Source organism: Balaenoptera physalus (genome assembly GCF_965194825.1).
Source record: "Balaenoptera physalus genome assembly, chromosome: 15".
Taxonomy (NCBI): domain Eukaryota; kingdom Metazoa; phylum Chordata; class Mammalia; order Artiodactyla; family Balaenopteridae; genus Balaenoptera; species Balaenoptera physalus.
In genome coordinates, this window is record NC_138894.1 from 15,628,039 (window position 1) to 15,646,617 (window position 18,579).

The following is an 18,579-nucleotide window of genomic DNA, read 5'->3' on the forward strand; positions in this document are numbered from 1 at the left end:
ACTTGGGGTATTTGTAAGGACTGAAGATGGCGCACCCACGCCCATAGATTTGTCTCTGAAGGTCTGGGGTAGGGGCCAGGGGAGTGTATTTTGGATAAACCGAAGGACCACACTTTGGGAGTTATCGCACAGTATCTGGCAGATGTGCAATCACAGGGGAGCTATGCCCCTGGTTCCTGCTGGTTCTGCAATGTACCAGGCACTGTGTTCAACCAGGACTGCCAAAGATAGGCCCACAGGCAATCCATCGGAGAATGGGGAGAAAAGATAAATATAGGTGTTGTTATTATTCCTTCATGTCTATTTTAGCACACGGTTTGTGTAGTTTACACATAATTTAGTACACGTATGTTGGGAGAACATATTAAAAGTTTTTTAATCAATAGGGGCAAATCCAAAAAGTTTTAGCCCTTGCGTTAAACAATTGTTCCTATCTTCAAGGAGCTTAGAGACAGAGAGATAATGTCTCAAGCGGATAACCATAAAACAGGGCAGAAGGGAATACACACCTTAAGAAAGCTACAGTTGGAGTTCTGCCAGAGTTTGGAAACAGGAGTCCTTACTTCCAGCTGGGCTGATGAGTAAAAAGACACAGTAAACAAGTACCAGGAACCAAGACAAATAGCCTGTGAGATGGGACTTGCGGGTTCACCAAAGAAGGACAGTCTCCCAGAGGCAAGTGCAGGGTCAAAGGCATGGAGAGGGGAGAGCGTGAGTCGTGTCTTCAGTGGAAAGAACAACTTGACTTCTCTGGAGCAGCGTGATTATGGAGGTACCTATGGAAATGTAGGCATTTGGACTTTATTTAGTGTTTAAAGAGGGATCATTGCTTCTCGCTGCTACGACCATGACTTGGTTTAATAAGGATGGTGAACCTGGTACATGAGCAACAGGGCAACTTGACCTAGTTTGAGGCCCCTGCTTTCCTACATGGCCTGGATCTGGTGATCCTGAACCCCAACTCCTGTGCCACCTGCCCCGCTGCCAACCTGGGGCAGCAGATGGATGCGGGACACCATGGCACCACCATCACCACCTGACAGGCACCGGGCTCTGCCCACAGGGCACGCAGAGTCACCATCACCCTGAACCTGCACTTTTATTCCAGGGATGCCCAACGTTTGACAGGGTGGAAGCCCTGTGGCCAAGACCTCTGGATCTGACCTGGGGACCAGACAAATGAAGGCTCAGAGCCAGACCTGTGGTAATAGAGGGAGCGGGCCCCACCTGCACAGGTTTTAGGATCTGGGGGTCCAAAATCTTGGAGCCAATGTTGCCCCTGAGCCCCAGACTTTTCATTTGCAGGCCCTGAGAGTTTCACAGGAAGCAGTGACGTTCCTGCACTTTCTGGCCCTGGGGGTGCACCCCCAGCAGTCATCCACGACTCCCTCCCCGCCCCCCAGGTGAGAGCACCGAGCAGCCAGGGAACAGCACAGCCCGCTGGCTCCAGACCCTGAGAAACTCCTGCACCTGCATGGAGAGAAGGTGCACAAGGCAGCTCAGAGGGGACACCTCCCAGGGTCCGAAGCCTAAAGGAAGCCAGCTCCAGCCTGGCTACGCCGGCGCTTTCCGGAAGCGCCCCTGCCGCTGCCGGCTCAGGTCCTCAATCAGGCCCCGAAGCATCCGCGTCCAGTCGTCACCCTTCCGCATCGGGGTACAGCGCGCCTCCTTGTGCTCCAGGGCGAGGATCTCCGCGGGAGTCTCCGGGGTCAGCCCGGCAGCCAGCACGGCCTCCGGGAACTTGGCTGCAGAGGCGGGAGCCAGACAAGAGCGGGGAGGGCTGCGGAGGCAGGGCAGGTGGGAACAGGGGGCGGAAGACAGAAGACAGAGGGACAGGTGCAGAACGAAGGCCAGGCGGGAGAAGAAGGAACAGGGGAAGGTTAGAGGTAGGGTGGAGAGAAAGAGAGAGAGAAAAAGACATGTTTGGTCCCTTGAACTTATCTCTGCAATGACTCTGCAAGCAAATTGCTCCTCCTTGTTGGAGGCCCAGCTCCCTCTTCCAGGATCACAGTCTCAGGACACAGTTCCACGCAGCACCCATCGTGCTCATGAAAGCCATTTGTGGGACTTCCCTGGCGGTCCAGTGGTTAAGACTCTGCGCTTCCACTGCAGGGGGGCCTGGGTTCCACCCCTGGTCAGGGAACTAAGATCCCGCATGCAGCAAGGGGCAGCCAAAAAAAAAAAAAAGGCCATTTGTTCCCATTCCTCTGTCCCCTGCTTGGGGAAGAGGAGGACCCCTGAAAGCCAAGGGGTTCCCCCGACACACAGGCGCCCACCACCTGTACCTGGGCTGCCGCCTGTCCGCCTGCTGGTAATGGTAGCTCACGGCCACGGCCGAGTGAGGGCACAGCAAGTACCGGTTCTCTTCCCAGCAGCGGCCCATGGTCTGGGTGATGGCCTCGTCTGACACTGACTGAGACGTTACTGCCTCTGAAAGCTGACAGGTTTCAGGGTCAGAGGGGTGGGAATCAGGGCTGAGGGGTAGTGGGGAAAAGGGGAGAAAATTCCCACCACGTAACATAGCCAGATACACACCAGAAACTCGAATGAAACGTTCACATTGAATGGCTGAGAGTCAGCTCAGAGAAAAGTCTGGTTTCCCACATTTCCCAATTTTAAATGGATTCCCTCAAGTTAGGGGAAGGATACCTTTGAGTTTCAGGTCAACACATTTAGTTAGAATTTGGCTCATGAATCAGCAAATTAGTGTATAGTCTTGTTCAACAATGGGACAGAACACAGGGTAAGGGCACTCAAGCATTCCTGCTGCTTTGCTGCTGGCACGCCCCCTTCCTGTGGATGTGAGAATAGCTTCCCGTCAGTTCCCACCCAGCTCTTGTGGCACCTCCTTTAGGAAAACTCCCCACTACCTTCAGACAGAGGAAGACTCCCTTCTCAGTGCTCCCTTGGTGTAGATGGTTTATTTGATCATTCTCTGAAAATGCACTGCATGCTTACAATGTGCCAAAAACCCTGCATATACTCAACTGTGACCAATACAGACCACAGGGTATTATAAATTGTTTAGATACCTTCCTGACCCATTAGGGTTCACAGAAGACAATGCATGTGTTTTATTTATCTTTGTATCTCCAGCACCAAGCATGGCTCCTGACTCATAGTCAATATGCAATATGAATGAGTGAATGAATGAATGAATGAATGCTGTTCCAGCAGTTGGAGTATCTTCTACGTGTACAGCGGGGGAGAGAATGAAGAATTGGGGGATATGGTGTCTGTCTTCATGGAGCACCTCATCTACATGAGGAGAAGGATTGTGGATGTCAATACAAACCATTAAATAAGTTGAACTTTGGTTGTGTTACGGTCTGAATGTTTGTGTCCCTCCCAAATTTATATGTTGAAGCCCTAATCCCAATATGATGGTATTTGGAGGTGGGGCCTTTGGGAGGTAATTAGGTCATGAGGGTGGAGCCCTCATGAATGGGATTAGTGTCTTTATAAGAAAAGGCCAGTGGGCTAGCTAAATCTCCTTCCACATATGAGAAGGCAACCAACTACAACCCAGAAGAGGGCCCTCACCAGAACTCAACCATGGCACCCTGACCTCAGTCCTCCGGTCTCCAGAACTGTGAGAAGTACATTTGTGTTGTTTCTAAGCCACCAGTCTGTGGTACTTTGTTATAGCAGTCCAAACTAATTAAGACAGGTTTCATCAAAAGAAGCATAGATTCCAGAAGACAGAAATTCCACTCTAGTTTGTGTGGGTGTATCTAGTTCTGGAGACAACCCTTTAAGATGCACATTGACCACTCAAAATTACGTCATGTAAGGGACAGCTAAAGGAACCAGGAAGGCTTAGCAGGTAAACGAAGATTCTCTACAAGTATGGGAATCAGATGGCTCACCAGTGCACAAGCTAAGAAGTAACAGGTTCTAGCTTGACATAAAGAACTTCATAATGATTAGAGCTGATGTGAGGTAGTGAGGTCCTAGGCACTGGAGATATACACAGTCTGGATGACGATTTGGTGGGAATGCGGCAGAGAAAATTAAAAGCAAATTCAACATATGAAATTCTTTTTTTATATTAAATAAGTTTTCATCACCAGGTTACCTTAAAATAAAAGCAATCCCTCCCTAGACTCCTACCCATCTGTGGAGATAAAATTTCTCCTTCCTTTTTAAAAAAAAAAAAAGCTAATAGAACAATAGTCTCTGCTCATACTGGATGGGAAAAGTGGCTTCCAGTTATTATTGGAAATCAACAATAATAAATAAAAACAACAGCTAATATATTAAGCCCTATATTGCCAGGCAGTATACAAAGGGCTTCATGGGTATTATTTGACTTAAAATTCAACAATGCTATGAGGCAGGCATTCTCTTTATCCCCATTTTATAGATGAGGAAATTGAAGCACGGAATTTAAGAAACTGGTCCAAGGTCTCACAGCTGGCTTGGAGTTAAGCCCCACCTGACTCTAAACCAATAATCTCTACTGCCTCTCCTCATTCAACAAAGAAATCCACATGAAGTGACTGCAGAAGTGCCAGGCTCATAGTAGGTACTCAAGAAACAAGCATCCCCTTTCCTTGAACAGATTTTCAAACCCCAAGTCTGGTCTTGTGGCTGCACCCTTTCCTTTCTCCATGGTGTGTGGGTGGTAACTGACCTTGCTGTGCAATTCCTTGGGTAGACTCACACTTCCGGTCCTTTCAAACTGCTCCATGAGGGCTCTTGTCACCTGGCTGTCAGAGCCAGATAGCAGCCAGAAGATCCTCTCCATGTTGTACGGCACCTGGGCAGAAAGGCAGGGTCCCGAGGGTCACGCTGACCTCAGCCCTTGTCCACCTCCACCCGACCAACACCTGGGTCAGACCTGCATGTCGCCTCACAGGCCCCACCTGAATGTCCATAGCTGATGCCAAGGTTGGTTTGACGGCCTCAGACAGAGAGAAGTCTCCCCGCTGGACGGTCCTGTGGATGATGTCATTGTAGTTCACTGCCACGACCAGGTGGATGGGCAGGCCCATCTTCTGAGCGATGAACCCAGCTTAAGAGAGGAGAACAATGGTTTCTTAGACACAACACCAAAAGCACAAACAACAACAAAAAAAGTAGATAAATTGGACTTCATCAAAATTAAGAAGATTTTGTGCTCTTTGAAGCTTTTGTGCTTCAAAGGAGACTATCAAGAAAATGAAAAGACAACCCACAGAATAGGAAAAACTATTTGCAAATCATATGTCTGATATAGGATTTGAAGCCAGAATATATAAAGATTTCTTACAACTCAACAATAAAAATACAAATAACCCAATTAAAAAATAGGCAAAAGACTTGAGTACATATTTCTCCAAAGAAGATATACAAATAGCCAATGAACACATGAAAAGATACTCAACATCATTAGTCATCAGGAAAACACAAACCAAAATCACAATGACATACCACTTCATACCCACTAGGATGGCTAGAATCAAAATGATAGATAATAACAAGTCTTGGTCAGGATGTGGAGAAACTGGAACCCCCCCATACACTGTTGGTTGGATTGTAAAATGGTACAGCCACTTCAGAAAACAGTCCAGCAGTTTCTCAAAAAGTTAAGCACAGAGTTCCAGTATGACCCAGAAATCCACTCCTAGTTTATATATACTCAAGATAACTGAGAGCAGGTCCGCACAAAAAACCTACACACGAATGTTCATAGCAGCATTATTCATAACAACTAAAAAACTGAAACAATCCAAATGTGCATTAACTGATAAATGGATAAACAAAATGTGGTATATCTATACAATAGAATAGTATTCAGCTATAAAAAGGAATCAAGTACTGATATATGCCACAACACAGATGAGCCTTGAAAACATTACACTAAGTGAAAGAAGGCCGCATATTGGATGATTCTATTTATATAAAATGTCCAGAATAGGAAAATCTATAGAGACGAAATAGATTAGTGGCTGCCTAAAGCTGGGAGGGATGAGGGGAAATGGGGAATGACTGCTAAAGGAACAGGACTTCCTTTTAGGGTGATGAAAATGTTCTAAAACTGATTATGGTGATGGCTGCACAAATCTGTGTACACTAAAAACTATTAAGTTGTATACTTTAAGTGGGTGAAGTGTATGATATGGGAATCATAGAGCAATGAAGCTGTTACGAAAAAAAGAAGGAAAGAGTAGGAGGAGAAGTTTACTGCGCCCTGACACTGTTCCCGTGCCAAACCCTGCCCCCAAGCAGGTACTGACACATACTTGCCACCATTTGCAGAAGAGAAAATGGAGATTCTGAGAAGCTGAAATGACCCATCCAAAGCCTGCTAAGTGGCAGACTAAGGACTTGAACTAGGTCTGTCTAAGTCTAGAGCACATGCTGAGTCCCGTGACTCAGTCTCCTAGAACCAGCGCCCTCAGACTGCATCCCCTGCAAAGGGACTGAGGGGGGACAGAGTAGCAGCCTCAGTCTACCCTAATAGCAGTGTCTGTTTGCATGGAACAAACAAGAAATTCCTCACCCTGAAAGATGGAAAGCCCAGAAAGGCAACGTAGTTTTTGGGAAGGTTCCTACTGCCATGAATGGTTTATCTCTGATGAGTAGGTAAAAGGAGTTAAGGATAACCGCACCACCCAATATCACTCTTAATTTTGCAAAGCACATTCACAGTCTTATTTCACGTGGTCCTCAGTAAGCATCATGATATCCTTGTATGACAGAGGAGCAACGGAGGCTGAAGAGGTCCAGGGGCTTAAGGTCAAGCAGCTAGTTCCTGATGGAGCAGGGCTAGATCGGAGTTCCCTCTGCAAACATTGCTTTTGTGCCAGGCACTGTGGCAGACACTGGGACATGTGCAGGTGGCATCACTCCCTGGAGGGTGATGGAAATGGGCAGTGTGGTGGGCTTCACCCCATGGATGGGGAAGAAGGCTGAGCCATCCTTGTCTAACAGCCAGCTTGCCATTCTTTCCATCCCTGTGTTAGCTGAAGTCAGGAAGACTCCTGACCGCTAAGATACTTTCATGGTCTCACCTCCAGCCATCCTGGACGCCCATCAGAAGCGATGCCACTAACAGAACCATCAGAAAAAATGTTATGCCAATCAGGAGGCAGCCTTGCATGCTTGTGAGGATGCAGGCTCTGGAGTCAGCCTGCCTGGGCGGCCATCCTGGCTCTGGGACTGACTGCTGTGTAACCAGGGGCAGGCTGACCGACTTCTCTGTGCCTCAGCTTCCTCGTTATAAAATGGAAATAACAGTATCGTCCCCCTCATAGGCACGTGTGAGGATTTAAGGAGTTAATACTAGAGAAGCATTTAGAGCAGTGCCCGATGCATAGTCAGTGCTTGATAAATGTTAAGTATTATTATAGGAAATGATTTTAATGCCGCGTAGCTCTATAGCTCTTGACCCTCACAAAGTTCACATACACGCATAAAGAATCTTATTTGCGCCTCGTGGTCATCCTGAGAGATATGATAAGTGTTCCAATCTCCCTTTGATAGCTGAGTTGCTGAGTCTAAGGGACAAGACGTTTAGCTGGTAAAGGACAGAACTGGGCCCAGAAGCCTAAGTCCAGGACTCATCACACGGTCTCCAGGGAAAACACGCTGTGCCAGGCGAGCCCTTATCTTCAGAGCGGGCAGCTGGCAGGAGCTGGGAGGAAAGTCCACGTTCCTGGCAGAGGGCACTGCCAGCCGGGCCAGCGGCTGAACCTTGACCCAGTCTCCCCACACTCTGCTGAGCAAACACATCAGATCAGGCAGCCGGAGCACCTCGGGCTTAACCCATCATTCTTCCCCTGCGGCAAGAGGCCAGGATGTCCCCCCAGGGAGTTGGGGGAAGTTTTCTGGAAGCTTCTTGTGTGTAGTTTCCCATCACTTAGGACCCAACCTTTCTCCTCATGGTTACACCAAAGTGCAGCTGGGAGGACGGGGACCACAGGCGTTTTTCTGGAAAGCACAGGGGTCTCCTTACCTGCGAGGTTACCGGCAGCCCCCGATGGTACAACCACCTCCACGGCGGGCAGTGGGTGCAAGTCTAAGGCTGGTGCACACCGGAAATAAGCGAAGAAGTGGTGGGCCATTTGCACGAGGATGCGGGACCAGTTGATTGAATTCAGACTCATCAGGTTGTGCTCCTTGACAAAGGCCACGTCGGCAAACACGGCCTTGATGGGCTCGTCCAGCTCATCGCTGTTCCCCTCCACTGTCAGAGAAGAGAGGAGAGGGAGTTATCGGGAGCACGAAGAACCCCCAGGGGGCCAGCATGTGCCCATAAGGTCAGCACGTGCTCCTAGGCTGAGCCCGTCCTGCTGGGACCTTCCCTCAAACCATGTCTCATATCCTTGTGGTCACATTTCCAATGTTTCTACCATTATCTAAAACTAGATATAAAATGTCAGCTTTCTGGGATATTGGGGGAAGAATTCCTCTCTGTATTCCATGCCCACTTCCCCAGTCTCTGGGAACAAGGAGGGATGGTTTATCATGTTGTGAGATGGTGAGAGGCTGAGCTTTACTTCACCGTCCTCCATCAGGGGCTGGAGGGAAAGAGTCGCTCTTCCCACGTGGCTTCCTACTCCAAGTTGTACTCGTCAACCCAGCCCAACCAGCAATCGAGCCAATATTGTTCTCTTATCTGAAACCTGGGTCTGTTTCTCCACTGGGTCCAAACTGGGAGGACAGCAGGGGAAGATTATCAGGGGAAATGCCAGAGTAGGCACTGAGGTTATTTATTTATTTATTTATGGCTGAGTTGGGTCTTTGTTGCTGTGCGCGGGCTTTCTCTAGTTGCGGCGAGTAGGGGGCTACTCTTCGTTGCGGCGTGCAGGCTTCTCATTATGGTGGCTTCTCTTGCTGTGGAGCACGGGCTCTAGGTGCTCGGGCTTCAGTAGTTGTGGCATGTGGGCTCAACAGTTGTGGCTTGCGGGCTCTAGAGCGCAGGCTCAGTGGTTGTGGTGCACGGGCTTAGTTGCTCTACAGCATGTGGGATCTTCCGGGACCAGGGCTCGAACCCGTGTTCCCTGCACTGGCAGGCGGATTCTTAACCACTGCGCCACCAGGGAAGCCCGGCACTGAGGTTACTATTCATTCCACCCTTCATCGTGTAGCAGTAATGAGGCTGCAGGACTGATTCCAGATCCATGTACAAGGGGGATATTTGCTGGGGTGCTGGGAAAAGATTCACTGTTCTTAAGAGAGAGCCACAGGAAGAGAGACTTGGTTACCTTCAGTAACCATCATATGCCACAAGAGGAATGAGGCTGAAGGGAAGATGGAGCAGAGAACCTGGCTCCCTGAAGGCAGTGAACCAGCCAATCGGGAGCCTATCCCGCCTCTAGACTTCCAGGTATATGAGCTGAAAAATATCCCTGTTCAAGCCAGTCTGAGTTAGATTTTCTGTTACTTCCAACCAAAAACATCCCAAATAATATATAACTGGCACTTGCTGATTATCCTGTGCTTAAGAAGAACCAAGTATACAATGTATATGGAAATTCATGACTTTAGAAAATATCAGTGTCCAACACACAACAATCCAGGTGGCCCATCTCTACTCCCTGAGCTCAACAGCCAAACGGAAAACACCCACCGTTAGCTCCCGAACTAACACACGTCCTCCTGGAACCCAAATCAGAAGATTCCAGAAAGGAAAGGAAGAATTTGAACAGTCCTGTTTTAGAAACAAAAACTAATTCCTTTAAAGGTTCCTGCCTTATTTTCTTGAAGCTCAGAACGTGTATGAAACAGAAATGCCCTTTGGCTCAGGCAATAGCACATTTATGACATACTGCATTCATCACCATCCACATGTCTGCCACTATTTTTCTTTTCTTTCTTTCTTCTTTTTAAACTGTTTTGGCCATGCCACAGAGCATGCAGGATCTTAGTTCCCCAACAAGGGTCGAACCCATGCCACCTGTGCTGGAAGCGTGGAGTCTTAACCACTGGACCACCAGGGAAGTCCCCGCCACTATTTTTCAAAGGTGCACCATTCTCCACCCCATGGTCAGGAATGGTGTTTCTATACATGCCCTTAGGTCAAAGCCTTCCAATATCTGTGTACAAGGAGAGAAGGGCGTAGGTGCAGAATAGAGGTACAAAAAGCTATTCTCTGCTTTGATTCTAGGCAAAGACAGTCCTAGATTCATAAATAGCAATTTTGGTGCTTAGGGTGTAACAGGGACACTCAGGAACCTGAATACTGTACATTAAAATCTTGCCATGACTGCAGGAAAATGCAGCCAGATATGGGTAATTCATTACCAAGGCTAATGTGTAAGATTTTTGCCAACACCCACCTTAGCTAAACCATAAACTTTTCAGTGGAATGCATATGTGCTTGCTAAAGAAAAGAGTAGAAGGGGCTTTTTGTTTGCTCTTGAACAAATGGACAAAGAATATTCATGTTACTCCCATGGGTAAGGTTCATTTTCACTGTTCTTTTGGTCCTTGACAAAATTGGTGTCATATAAAAACATCATCTATGGGATTATAACAGGAGGCCAGGCCAGTTATAGAAGGAAGGTTTTCTGTCACCACATCTGCTGTCCTGCCAGGTGAGTGACCAAACCAAGCCAGGCCACCTGGACAGCTTGCCCAAGGCCACAGTGCACAAAACCTCAGCAAGACCCCTATTGCTCATATTCCAACCCCTTCCTTGGGGCTACCTGGGGTGTAGTAGGGTGTCAGAGGTAGAAATAAAAAATAAAAAGTATGGCTCCACTCAAACTCATCCCGCCTTCCTACACTCTTGAGCTCCGTAATGATTAAATGCACTCAGAATAGATGGCCAGACATTAAGGAGATGGCTTTTTGCCTTTCTGCAAACACAAAACGCTACGATTCATGATGTGGCTCAGGAAGAGGGGTCACTAGCGATGGGTCCCACTGAGTAGCTTCTTATTTTAAATACTTAGACCTGCTAACCAAGTGCATAGCTTAGTTGATTCAACACTGCAAGGGAGGGCATGAGCTGCCAACATGCAATGGCACATTCTCTTAAAATAATTATTAAACGTGTTTTTGCCATCTGAACTTCAGGGCCCCGGGACAGAACCCAAGTCACTTGGCTCAGGCTATGACTCTGGGTAGCTGCCTGTAGATATGGCACCAGCAGGGTGAACGTGCAGGGAAGTGGCATTCTTTGGGGTATGGTCTTAAACTTGCGCTTCCTCGGTTGTCCTGTCAGTATTGGTTTATGCACCTGTCAGCTCCAGTACTTTCTGAGACTGTGTAGCCACAAGCCTGCTCAGAGCTAAGCCAAGGCATACACCAACCTCTAAACATGACTGATGAAGGAAGGGAAGGAGAGAGAAAGGGGAGGAGGAAGGATGGTCAGCTAGTCAATTGCCTAGTTTTGTTCCAGCCCATCTCCCAAAACAGACCACTCGAGGCAAAGCCATGCTGTCCCCGGAGCCTCTGTCCCAACACTCACCTCCAAACACGTGGACATTCTCTCTCAGCACTGTCGTCATCTGGAGCTCCTGAATCTTTGTGCAGCGACCTTTGGGCAGCAGAACAATGAGGTCCACATTCTCTGCCCCCTGAACACTCTCGATGGCAGCACTCCCTGTGTCCCCAGAAGTTCCTGGATGGGAAGAAGGAGGAACCCTCCTCTTTAGGACGAGGGAAATGGAAAAGGAAAGAAATGGCCCCTAAAGCACTGTCGCCAAGTGAGGCAATATCCTGGAGGGTAGGAACCCAGTACTTAATCTGGGGTCCTTGAACCTCCAAGGGATCCACGGATAGAAATCAGGGCATCTGTGAGCTTGGCGCCATATCTTCTGTGTGTTTTATGTATTTAAAATATTATTCTAAGAAGGTTCCACAGCCTCCACCAGACTGTCAAAAGGGTCTGTGGCACAAGAAAAGTTTAAGAACCGTGCTCTATAAATTAGGAGGTTGGGATTATCATATACACGTTATTATACATAAAATAGATAACCAACAAGGACCTACTGTAGAGCACAGGGAACTGTACTCAGTATTTTGTAATAACCTATAAGGGAAAAGAATCTGAAAAAGAATAGATGATAGATAGATAGATAGATAGATAGATAGATAGATAGATAGATAAATGTATAACTGAATCACTGTGCTGTACACACACACACACACACACACACACACACACACACACACACGGTACTGTAAATCAACCGTACTTCAATTTACAAAAAAAAAGAAAAAGAACCCTGCTCTAGAAGAACCGGTAACACAGTCCCCGAGAGACATCAGTGGAGGGCATCCTGTGGGTGGACACTGGCAAACTGGGGCACTGCAGGGCTCCAGGGCGCACGCCCACGATACACACCTACAACCACGGTGATGTGCTTCTTCCTCTTCTCCAGGAAGTACTGCAGGAACCGTGCAGCGCAGCACAGGGACAGGTCCTTAAACGCATAGGTGACCCCATGCCACAGCTCCAGCACGTTCAGCCCATTCCTCAACCTGGATAGATGGACCACCTCTTTGTGTCGGAATCTGCTGAAGGCTCGGTCGATCAGATCTGCGAGGGGAGAGAGGGGAGGTTGGACGGTGATTAAAGGCTATTCTCTTGTCCCTCAAGTTCACTCTCAGTCTCTTTACACTTTTACATTTGAAGTTTCTATCTCTTGCTACCAGATAAAAAGACCAGAAGTTTTTATCATAAAGGATACTGTGTATGAATATAATTGTTTAATCCTAGGAAAAATGTCTGAAAAGGCATGAACTAAACTGTTCATGGATTCCTCATAGTGATGGCCCCAGAGACCAGAACTGGTGCTGTAAGACTTTCATTTTTTACTTTATAAATTTCTTCATTATTTGGATTTCTTGTGTGCATGTATGCCAATGAGATTCAATTAAACAGCTGTGTAAGAAACAAATCAAATGTCTCATCTCTTCTAATTTTCCTTCCTAAAGACAGACTTATTTGTTTGTTTTTGCATTACTTAATCTCACACCTGTGATGCCAGAACCTTGAGATGGTTTACTTAGAATCCTACCTAAGGCTAAGGTCATCTAGAGCAGTGTTTCTCAAACTTTAATTAGCAAACCAATCACCTGGGATCTTAAAATGCAGGTTTTGGATCGGTAGGTCCGAGAAGTCTGAGAATTCTAATATGTACCCAGGCAACACCATCAGTGCTGGTCATCGAACTACATTTTGAGTCCTCTTCTTCTCAGGCCCAAACTCTCACCATTACATGTGGTCCACAGACCAGCAGCACTAGTACCATCTGGACATTTGATAGGAATGTAGAATTCTCAGGCCCACCCTAGACCTACTGAATCAGAATCTGCATTTTAAAGATATTCCCCCAGAGAATCTGTAGGCACATAACAGTCTGAAATGAGCTGGTCCAGAACACTCTCAAAGTCCCTTCTGGAATTACCATTAAAGGAGATAAAACAGCAATCTGAGGGTCTGGGTGTTTTATATGCAGGAAGGAAATACCCTACATTCAAGCATCTCAGGGTAATAGCGAAATACCTTGAAAGGGTTTTTAAAAAATAAGCCAAAAAAAAAAAAATTCTCATGGGACTGAGTGAACTGATGAGGATGATTATAATTTTTGTGACTTTCTGTTTGAATTAAAAAAAAAAAAAACTAAAAAAAAAAAAAAAATTCTCCGCAGATCACTTTGGCATTCATCTCACTGGAGGTGGGAGCTGGAATGAATTAACCCTTAGGGGATATTTCCAATTCTGGGATTCCAGAGTCTGGAAAAAACTCCAAAGTTTCAGAAATGTGGCTAGGGACCTCCTAGGGGTTAAATGATGGATTTGCAACTCCATGGTGGGCTGGGCTGGCAGAAGTGTGAGATGGGAGAGTAGAAAGGCAGGGTCTGCTCACCATTTAAGTCATCTCTTGGAATGAGCTCGGGCCCAATGAAGAGGCTACACAGCTCCTTCACCAGGCTGGGGTAGGAGACCACACTCCACTGACGCAGGGTCTCTCTGTCCAGCTGAGGGAGCTCCTCGGGCATGTAGAGGCCCCCATCCGGAGCATAGCCAGAGAAAAGGGCCCCTTCAAAGTCAACCCGTGGGGCCATCCCCCGAGTACTGACGTACCACATGATCCTGGAGGCCTGCAGAGGGAACAGTCCCAGAGACACTTGATCTCCAAGCTCAGTACCCCATGGGACGATGCTGAAGTACACCCAGCCCCTTCGGCTGGCCCCTGGGCCATCATCCAGACTGGGAGGCTGGAGCTCTGTGAAATCTCAGGCCAGCTTCACCTGAGGCTGCGCAAATCCTGACCTCTCCAATCAAAATGAGGTGATTCTACTGACCTACTACCACGGGAGAGGGGGTGCTGGAGCATGCTGGGAAAGGAGAACACCTGGTCCTCACTGATGAGGAAGAAGTCCTTGGGGTGGGGAAAAGCAATAACAATAATAAGGCAAGTGCCATTTTGATACCCCTCTTGATAAGGAGAGGATGACACACTTGATTATATGCCCTTTTGAGAGCTGTATCTACTTCTGCTAAAAAAATAATCACCTTCAATGGATTTTTAGTAATGCTGCCTATAACCTAATGGTTCTCCACTCTGGTAGTTTGTTGCAATCAGCTTGGGAGTGTTTAAAAAAAATACCCCTACCTGGGACTCTACCTGGATCAATTAAATTGAAATCTCTACATGAGGCTCCTTGGGTGGGTCTAATATACAGCAAGGATGAAGAATAGGGTGGCCAACCCAGCCCAGTTTGCCCGGGACTTTCCTAGTTTTAAAACTGAAAGTCCCAAGTCCCAGGAAACCCCTCAAAGTCCCAGGCAAACTAATACGGTTAGTCATCCCAGGTGAAAGCCAGTGCCCTACCTCTCAGCCTGATCCTAAAATAGTTAGAAGTGCTGATATGCTACTCTTACTATCATCTGGCCCGGCTAACTGGTCCTGTCTGCATGCAGAACTCTGATTAGCATGGAAGGGGATAGGGTCCAAGGGCACCCCAGGCCTAACTCTGGTCACACTTCACATCAGTTAGGTTCCCAGGAGCCAAGCACCATGTCAAGGAGCTAGGCTTGAGCTCTGAACACCTTTCTCTGGAGCATGGCTGTGAATTCTGATTATAAATCCCCACAATACCTCTGGGGATGAATTTGACTAGACATAACTCTCAGTACCAGCTTGGACTTATTTCTGTGCCACGGCCAGAGGGGAACCCCTGCCCTCTGGGGACAAAGCCACCTGAAGCCTTCCACCTATTGAGAAAGGGAATGAGCTAGCATTGACCTGGAGGAATTCTGGTTCCCTAGACTGTGACTCTGACACATCTGAGCCCAGAGCAAGTCCTACATGGGCTGCCCTGTGCCACTCCCAAGCCTACAAACACGAATGCATCCAACTTTGAGAGGCAGAGACAAGTTGAATTGTCCAAATCATGAATCTTTTGAAAGTGAAAGTGGACATTGGTAAGCCAGAACCGTCTCAGGCAAACTGGGACATATCACCTTGTATAGGGGTGCACGGCACAGAAATGAAATCAGGCAACTTCAAAAGCCAACTGCAGGGAGTAAGCAAAGAAGGCCCAGTGTCTCACAAACCAGAACAGGGTGGGAGGGCACAGGGCTAGCAGTGCCTTCAAGCAAAAGAGTAATTTCTGTAACTCTGTGGCAAGGGTAAAAGCCAATGCATACTACCCAAGACCCTGGAGTAACGGGAGGGCGATCGTGCCTGGCCACTTCCCGGGGTCAGATTAAAGGAAAGAAGACAACTGGGCTGCCAAAGAAGCTGCGGCAAGCATGAGGGCAGTCAGAGCTACAGAGAAGCGCGAAAGAAAATATCTGCGGAATGCACTTTCCTGGGGCGCCAGTCTCTGTTCCCGGCTCCACCTAGCCCAGGAACAAAGGAGAGGGCCTGAGGCCGGGCTCTGCACATGTCAGTGCGAAGAAGTGAACTGATAAGCGCACGGGAAGGGCCGCCGCCGCTGTTCTAGCCAAAGACCCCAAGGGGCAGCCTTCTGAGGCCAACACGGCAAAGCTACATGCGCTATACACCACTGGGTTCAGTGTAAGGTAAACTGGATAGAGAAGCCCAGAAGTAGAAGCCGCTGCCACAGGACGTGGAGAAGCTGATGAAAAAAAATCAGGCACTCTGGTTGGACTGCTGTATGGGGGCTCCAAGCATCCGACGGGGACTGAACTAAGTGACCTCTGACACATGATTTTATAATTTGCCCCTGTGACTCAGCTGGGCCCTATTCCAGAGTGGAGACAGGTCAGAAAACCTGACCAATAATCTGGATGAAAAGCAAGGGAAACAAGAGAGCGCCGCAAGACAAGGAAACGTTTCAAGAAGGGCTCCTCCGGGAGGCGAAGAGATTTCCGAGCGGGGGTGAGGCCATGGGGAAGACTTAAACCCCTGCGGCCGAACCCTTGGCAGCCGATCGCTGACCTCAGACTGCGGCCCCTGGGGTGGAGGCCCCGGCAGGCCCACGGCAGGCGCCGGCCTCTCCAAGGTCACTGGGCACCAGTCCTCCAGCTGGCCTGGTCTTGGGCCAAGACGGTTTTGATAAGGTCTTCGAGATAAGGCTCCACTCCCAGCCTCTGAAAACCCCGCAGACTTCTCAGTGTCGGGACTCTCCAAGAATTGCAGAAATCCTGCCAAAGGGGCAAAGCATCGTGAACCCTCAACCCTCCCAGGTTCCTGCAAGTCGCAGCGCCCGAACTAGAGGTTGAAGAAACGGGTTAGGGAGGCCGATCCAGCCACGCTGAAATCCGGGTTGAGCGAAAGTTCCAGAGCTCAAAAGTCTCGCTACCGATTACCCCGGAGAGGGCACCGCGATCGCCGGAAGAGGACCCGGAGAGGGGACCCGGGGCCGGCGCGCGCGTGCTGGAGGCTCGGCCGCTGGGGCGCCCGCTCGCGTGGGGGCGGAATCCCAATTTCCGCCCTGGAATCGGCTAGTTGGGCGGGAGGGTGGGAGGGCTGCGGGGCCCGGGCCGGGCGCGTTTACCTGGTGCCAGGCTCTGGGAGTGGCGGGGCGCGGCCCGGGAGGCGGATCGGGCGCGGCGGGAGTGCCCGGTTCCGGACGTGCGCGCGGGACGCGGGGGCAGCGGCCAGGCTTCCGGTCGGAGGATGAGCCGGGCCGCCCGGCAGCGAGGCTAAGGGCGGAAGAAAGCGGCGCGGGAAGAGGTGGCGGAGGGAGCTGCAGGGAATGATAACGAGAGGGAAACCATTTATTCCTCACTTAGTATGCTTTTCTGACACTTTGCTAAGCGCTTTATTCACAGTCTCTTAAGTCTTCCTTCCAGCCCCGGAAGCACCACATCGTCGCACGTTTCAGGGTAGAAAACTGAGCGCAAGATGGAAAGAAGAAAGGCCCTTATCGTCTCTGGGCTTCATGCTTCCCACCTACAAAAACTGGAAGGCTGACAAACTGTTTCTCAAACTAGGGCTACTGAGTCAGGAATTCAGAATCCACAGGGATACATGACATCGTATTGTAGGAAAACACTTTTTATTAAGCACAGATATATTCTAGGGTAAAATGCCTCCCCAATTTATTTTAAAGAAAAAAAGCAAGACGTGAAAAAATGTCTTCCAGATATAGCCAAATGCCCTTGGATTCACGTCCCTGCTCCTGGGACCCGACCCACTTAGACGGCAAAATTTGTGGAACTGGATGTGACAGATGCCGGATAAGGTTTAGACTTGCCTCTAGGCTGGGCTTGGTCACTGTAGGTGGTCCCACTGGACCTCATGGGGATGGAGGGAATGGCTGCCCTCTGGTGTTGCCGTTATGTCTGCTATCTTCCTTCTATTTATGACATTCTCCTAAACCTGTGGTCTCTGCTTACTCAAGTTACCTGCCCTCCAAACTTTGACCCACACATGGTGTCCACATCCATATAAGTCTACGCACCTGCCGTTGGCTGACTCCAGTCTGAGTGGGTCTCAAATTCCTGAAAGAGGAAGTCTGACTCGTCACTGCTCAGCTTATAGATTGTTGTCATGGAATTCACACAACGGCCAGAGGGGCCATTCCCAGAGAGGAATCTAGGTCAGGCAGGGACCTGCAAAGAGTTTCCATCCCCTGCATCAAGTGTACTTAATAACTCAAAGGCTAGAGAAACTGAGACCCATGGCAAAAATGCCATAAGATGCCGCAGAGTTTGTTACAATGCTCACAACCAACCAAGCATCTTCTATTGCTGGACGCTTCTTATATGTATGGTTCTTTTTTTTTTTTGGCCACGCCAGGGTATGTGGGATCTTAGTTCCCCGACCAGGGGTCAAACCCACCTCCCCAGCACTGGAAGGGCGGAGTCTTAACCACTGGACCACCAGGGAAGTCCCTGTATGGTTCTTATATGTATTAGTTATGCATCCTTTTCTATCGTACTAAATAACTTCCGCCATTTCTGAATTTATTTGGAATAGCAGTAATTGTGCCTAATTAATAAGAATCAGAGATGCCTTTTAATGTTCTGATAACTGGTTTTACTCAATAACTTTTGAGAAACTTGTAGAATGTGTTTGAGAAGGGTGCAAACAGTTCTGCAGTTAATGTTACTTCGTGTTGCTCTTTTTTTATTTTCTTCATAGCATTTATTGCTCTCAGACTCATGTGCTTGTTGGCTGTTTTTCTCTCTTCTCTATTCTAATGGAAGCTCTATGAG

General features: G+C 48.4%; 1 protein-coding gene across 3 annotated transcripts; it reads right to left on the minus strand.

The window, feature by feature from the left end:
* Positions 1-1,408: 1,408 nt before the first annotated feature.
* THNSL2 (threonine synthase like 2) lies at positions 1,409-17,047 on the minus strand. Of its 3 annotated transcripts, XM_082426852.1 has the most exons (10): positions 16,914-17,027; positions 16,355-16,560; positions 13,811-14,045; positions 12,284-12,478; positions 11,405-11,557; positions 7,943-8,173; positions 4,869-5,017; positions 4,637-4,762; positions 2,286-2,437; positions 1,409-1,780 (listed from the first exon to the last, which is right to left on the minus strand). In XM_082426852.1, exons 3-10 carry the CDS (start codon positions 14,031-14,033, stop codon positions 1,555-1,557), a joined length of 1,455 nt encoding a protein of 484 aa, XP_082282978.1. In that variant the 5' UTR covers positions 14,034-14,045; positions 16,355-16,560; positions 16,914-17,027; the 3' UTR covers positions 1,409-1,554. The 3 variants fall into 3 exon arrangements, with proteins under 3 accessions (XP_082282978.1, XP_082282979.1, XP_082282977.1); XM_082426853.1 differs by lacking the exon at positions 16,355-16,560 and having other exon boundaries at positions 16,914-17,047; XM_082426851.1 differs by lacking the exons at positions 2,286-2,437; positions 16,355-16,560 and having other exon boundaries at positions 16,914-17,008.
* Between the last annotated feature and the right edge of the window lie 1,532 nt (positions 17,048-18,579).

Excerpts from the sequence above, each read along its gene's own strand:
- THNSL2 (XM_082426853.1), bottom strand. The coding sequence starts at position 14,033 with ATGTGGTACGTCAGTACTCGGGGGATGGCCCCACGGGTTGACTTTGAA. Across the intron at positions 8,174-11,404 it reads GAATGTCCACGTGTTTGGAG|TGGAGGGGAACAGCGATGAG; the intron begins GTGAGTGTTGGG and ends CTTCTCTGACAG. Across the intron at positions 2,438-4,636 it reads CCAAGGAATTGCACAGCAAG|CTTTCAGAGGCAGTAACGTC; the intron begins GTCAGTTACCAC and ends GAAACCTGTCAG.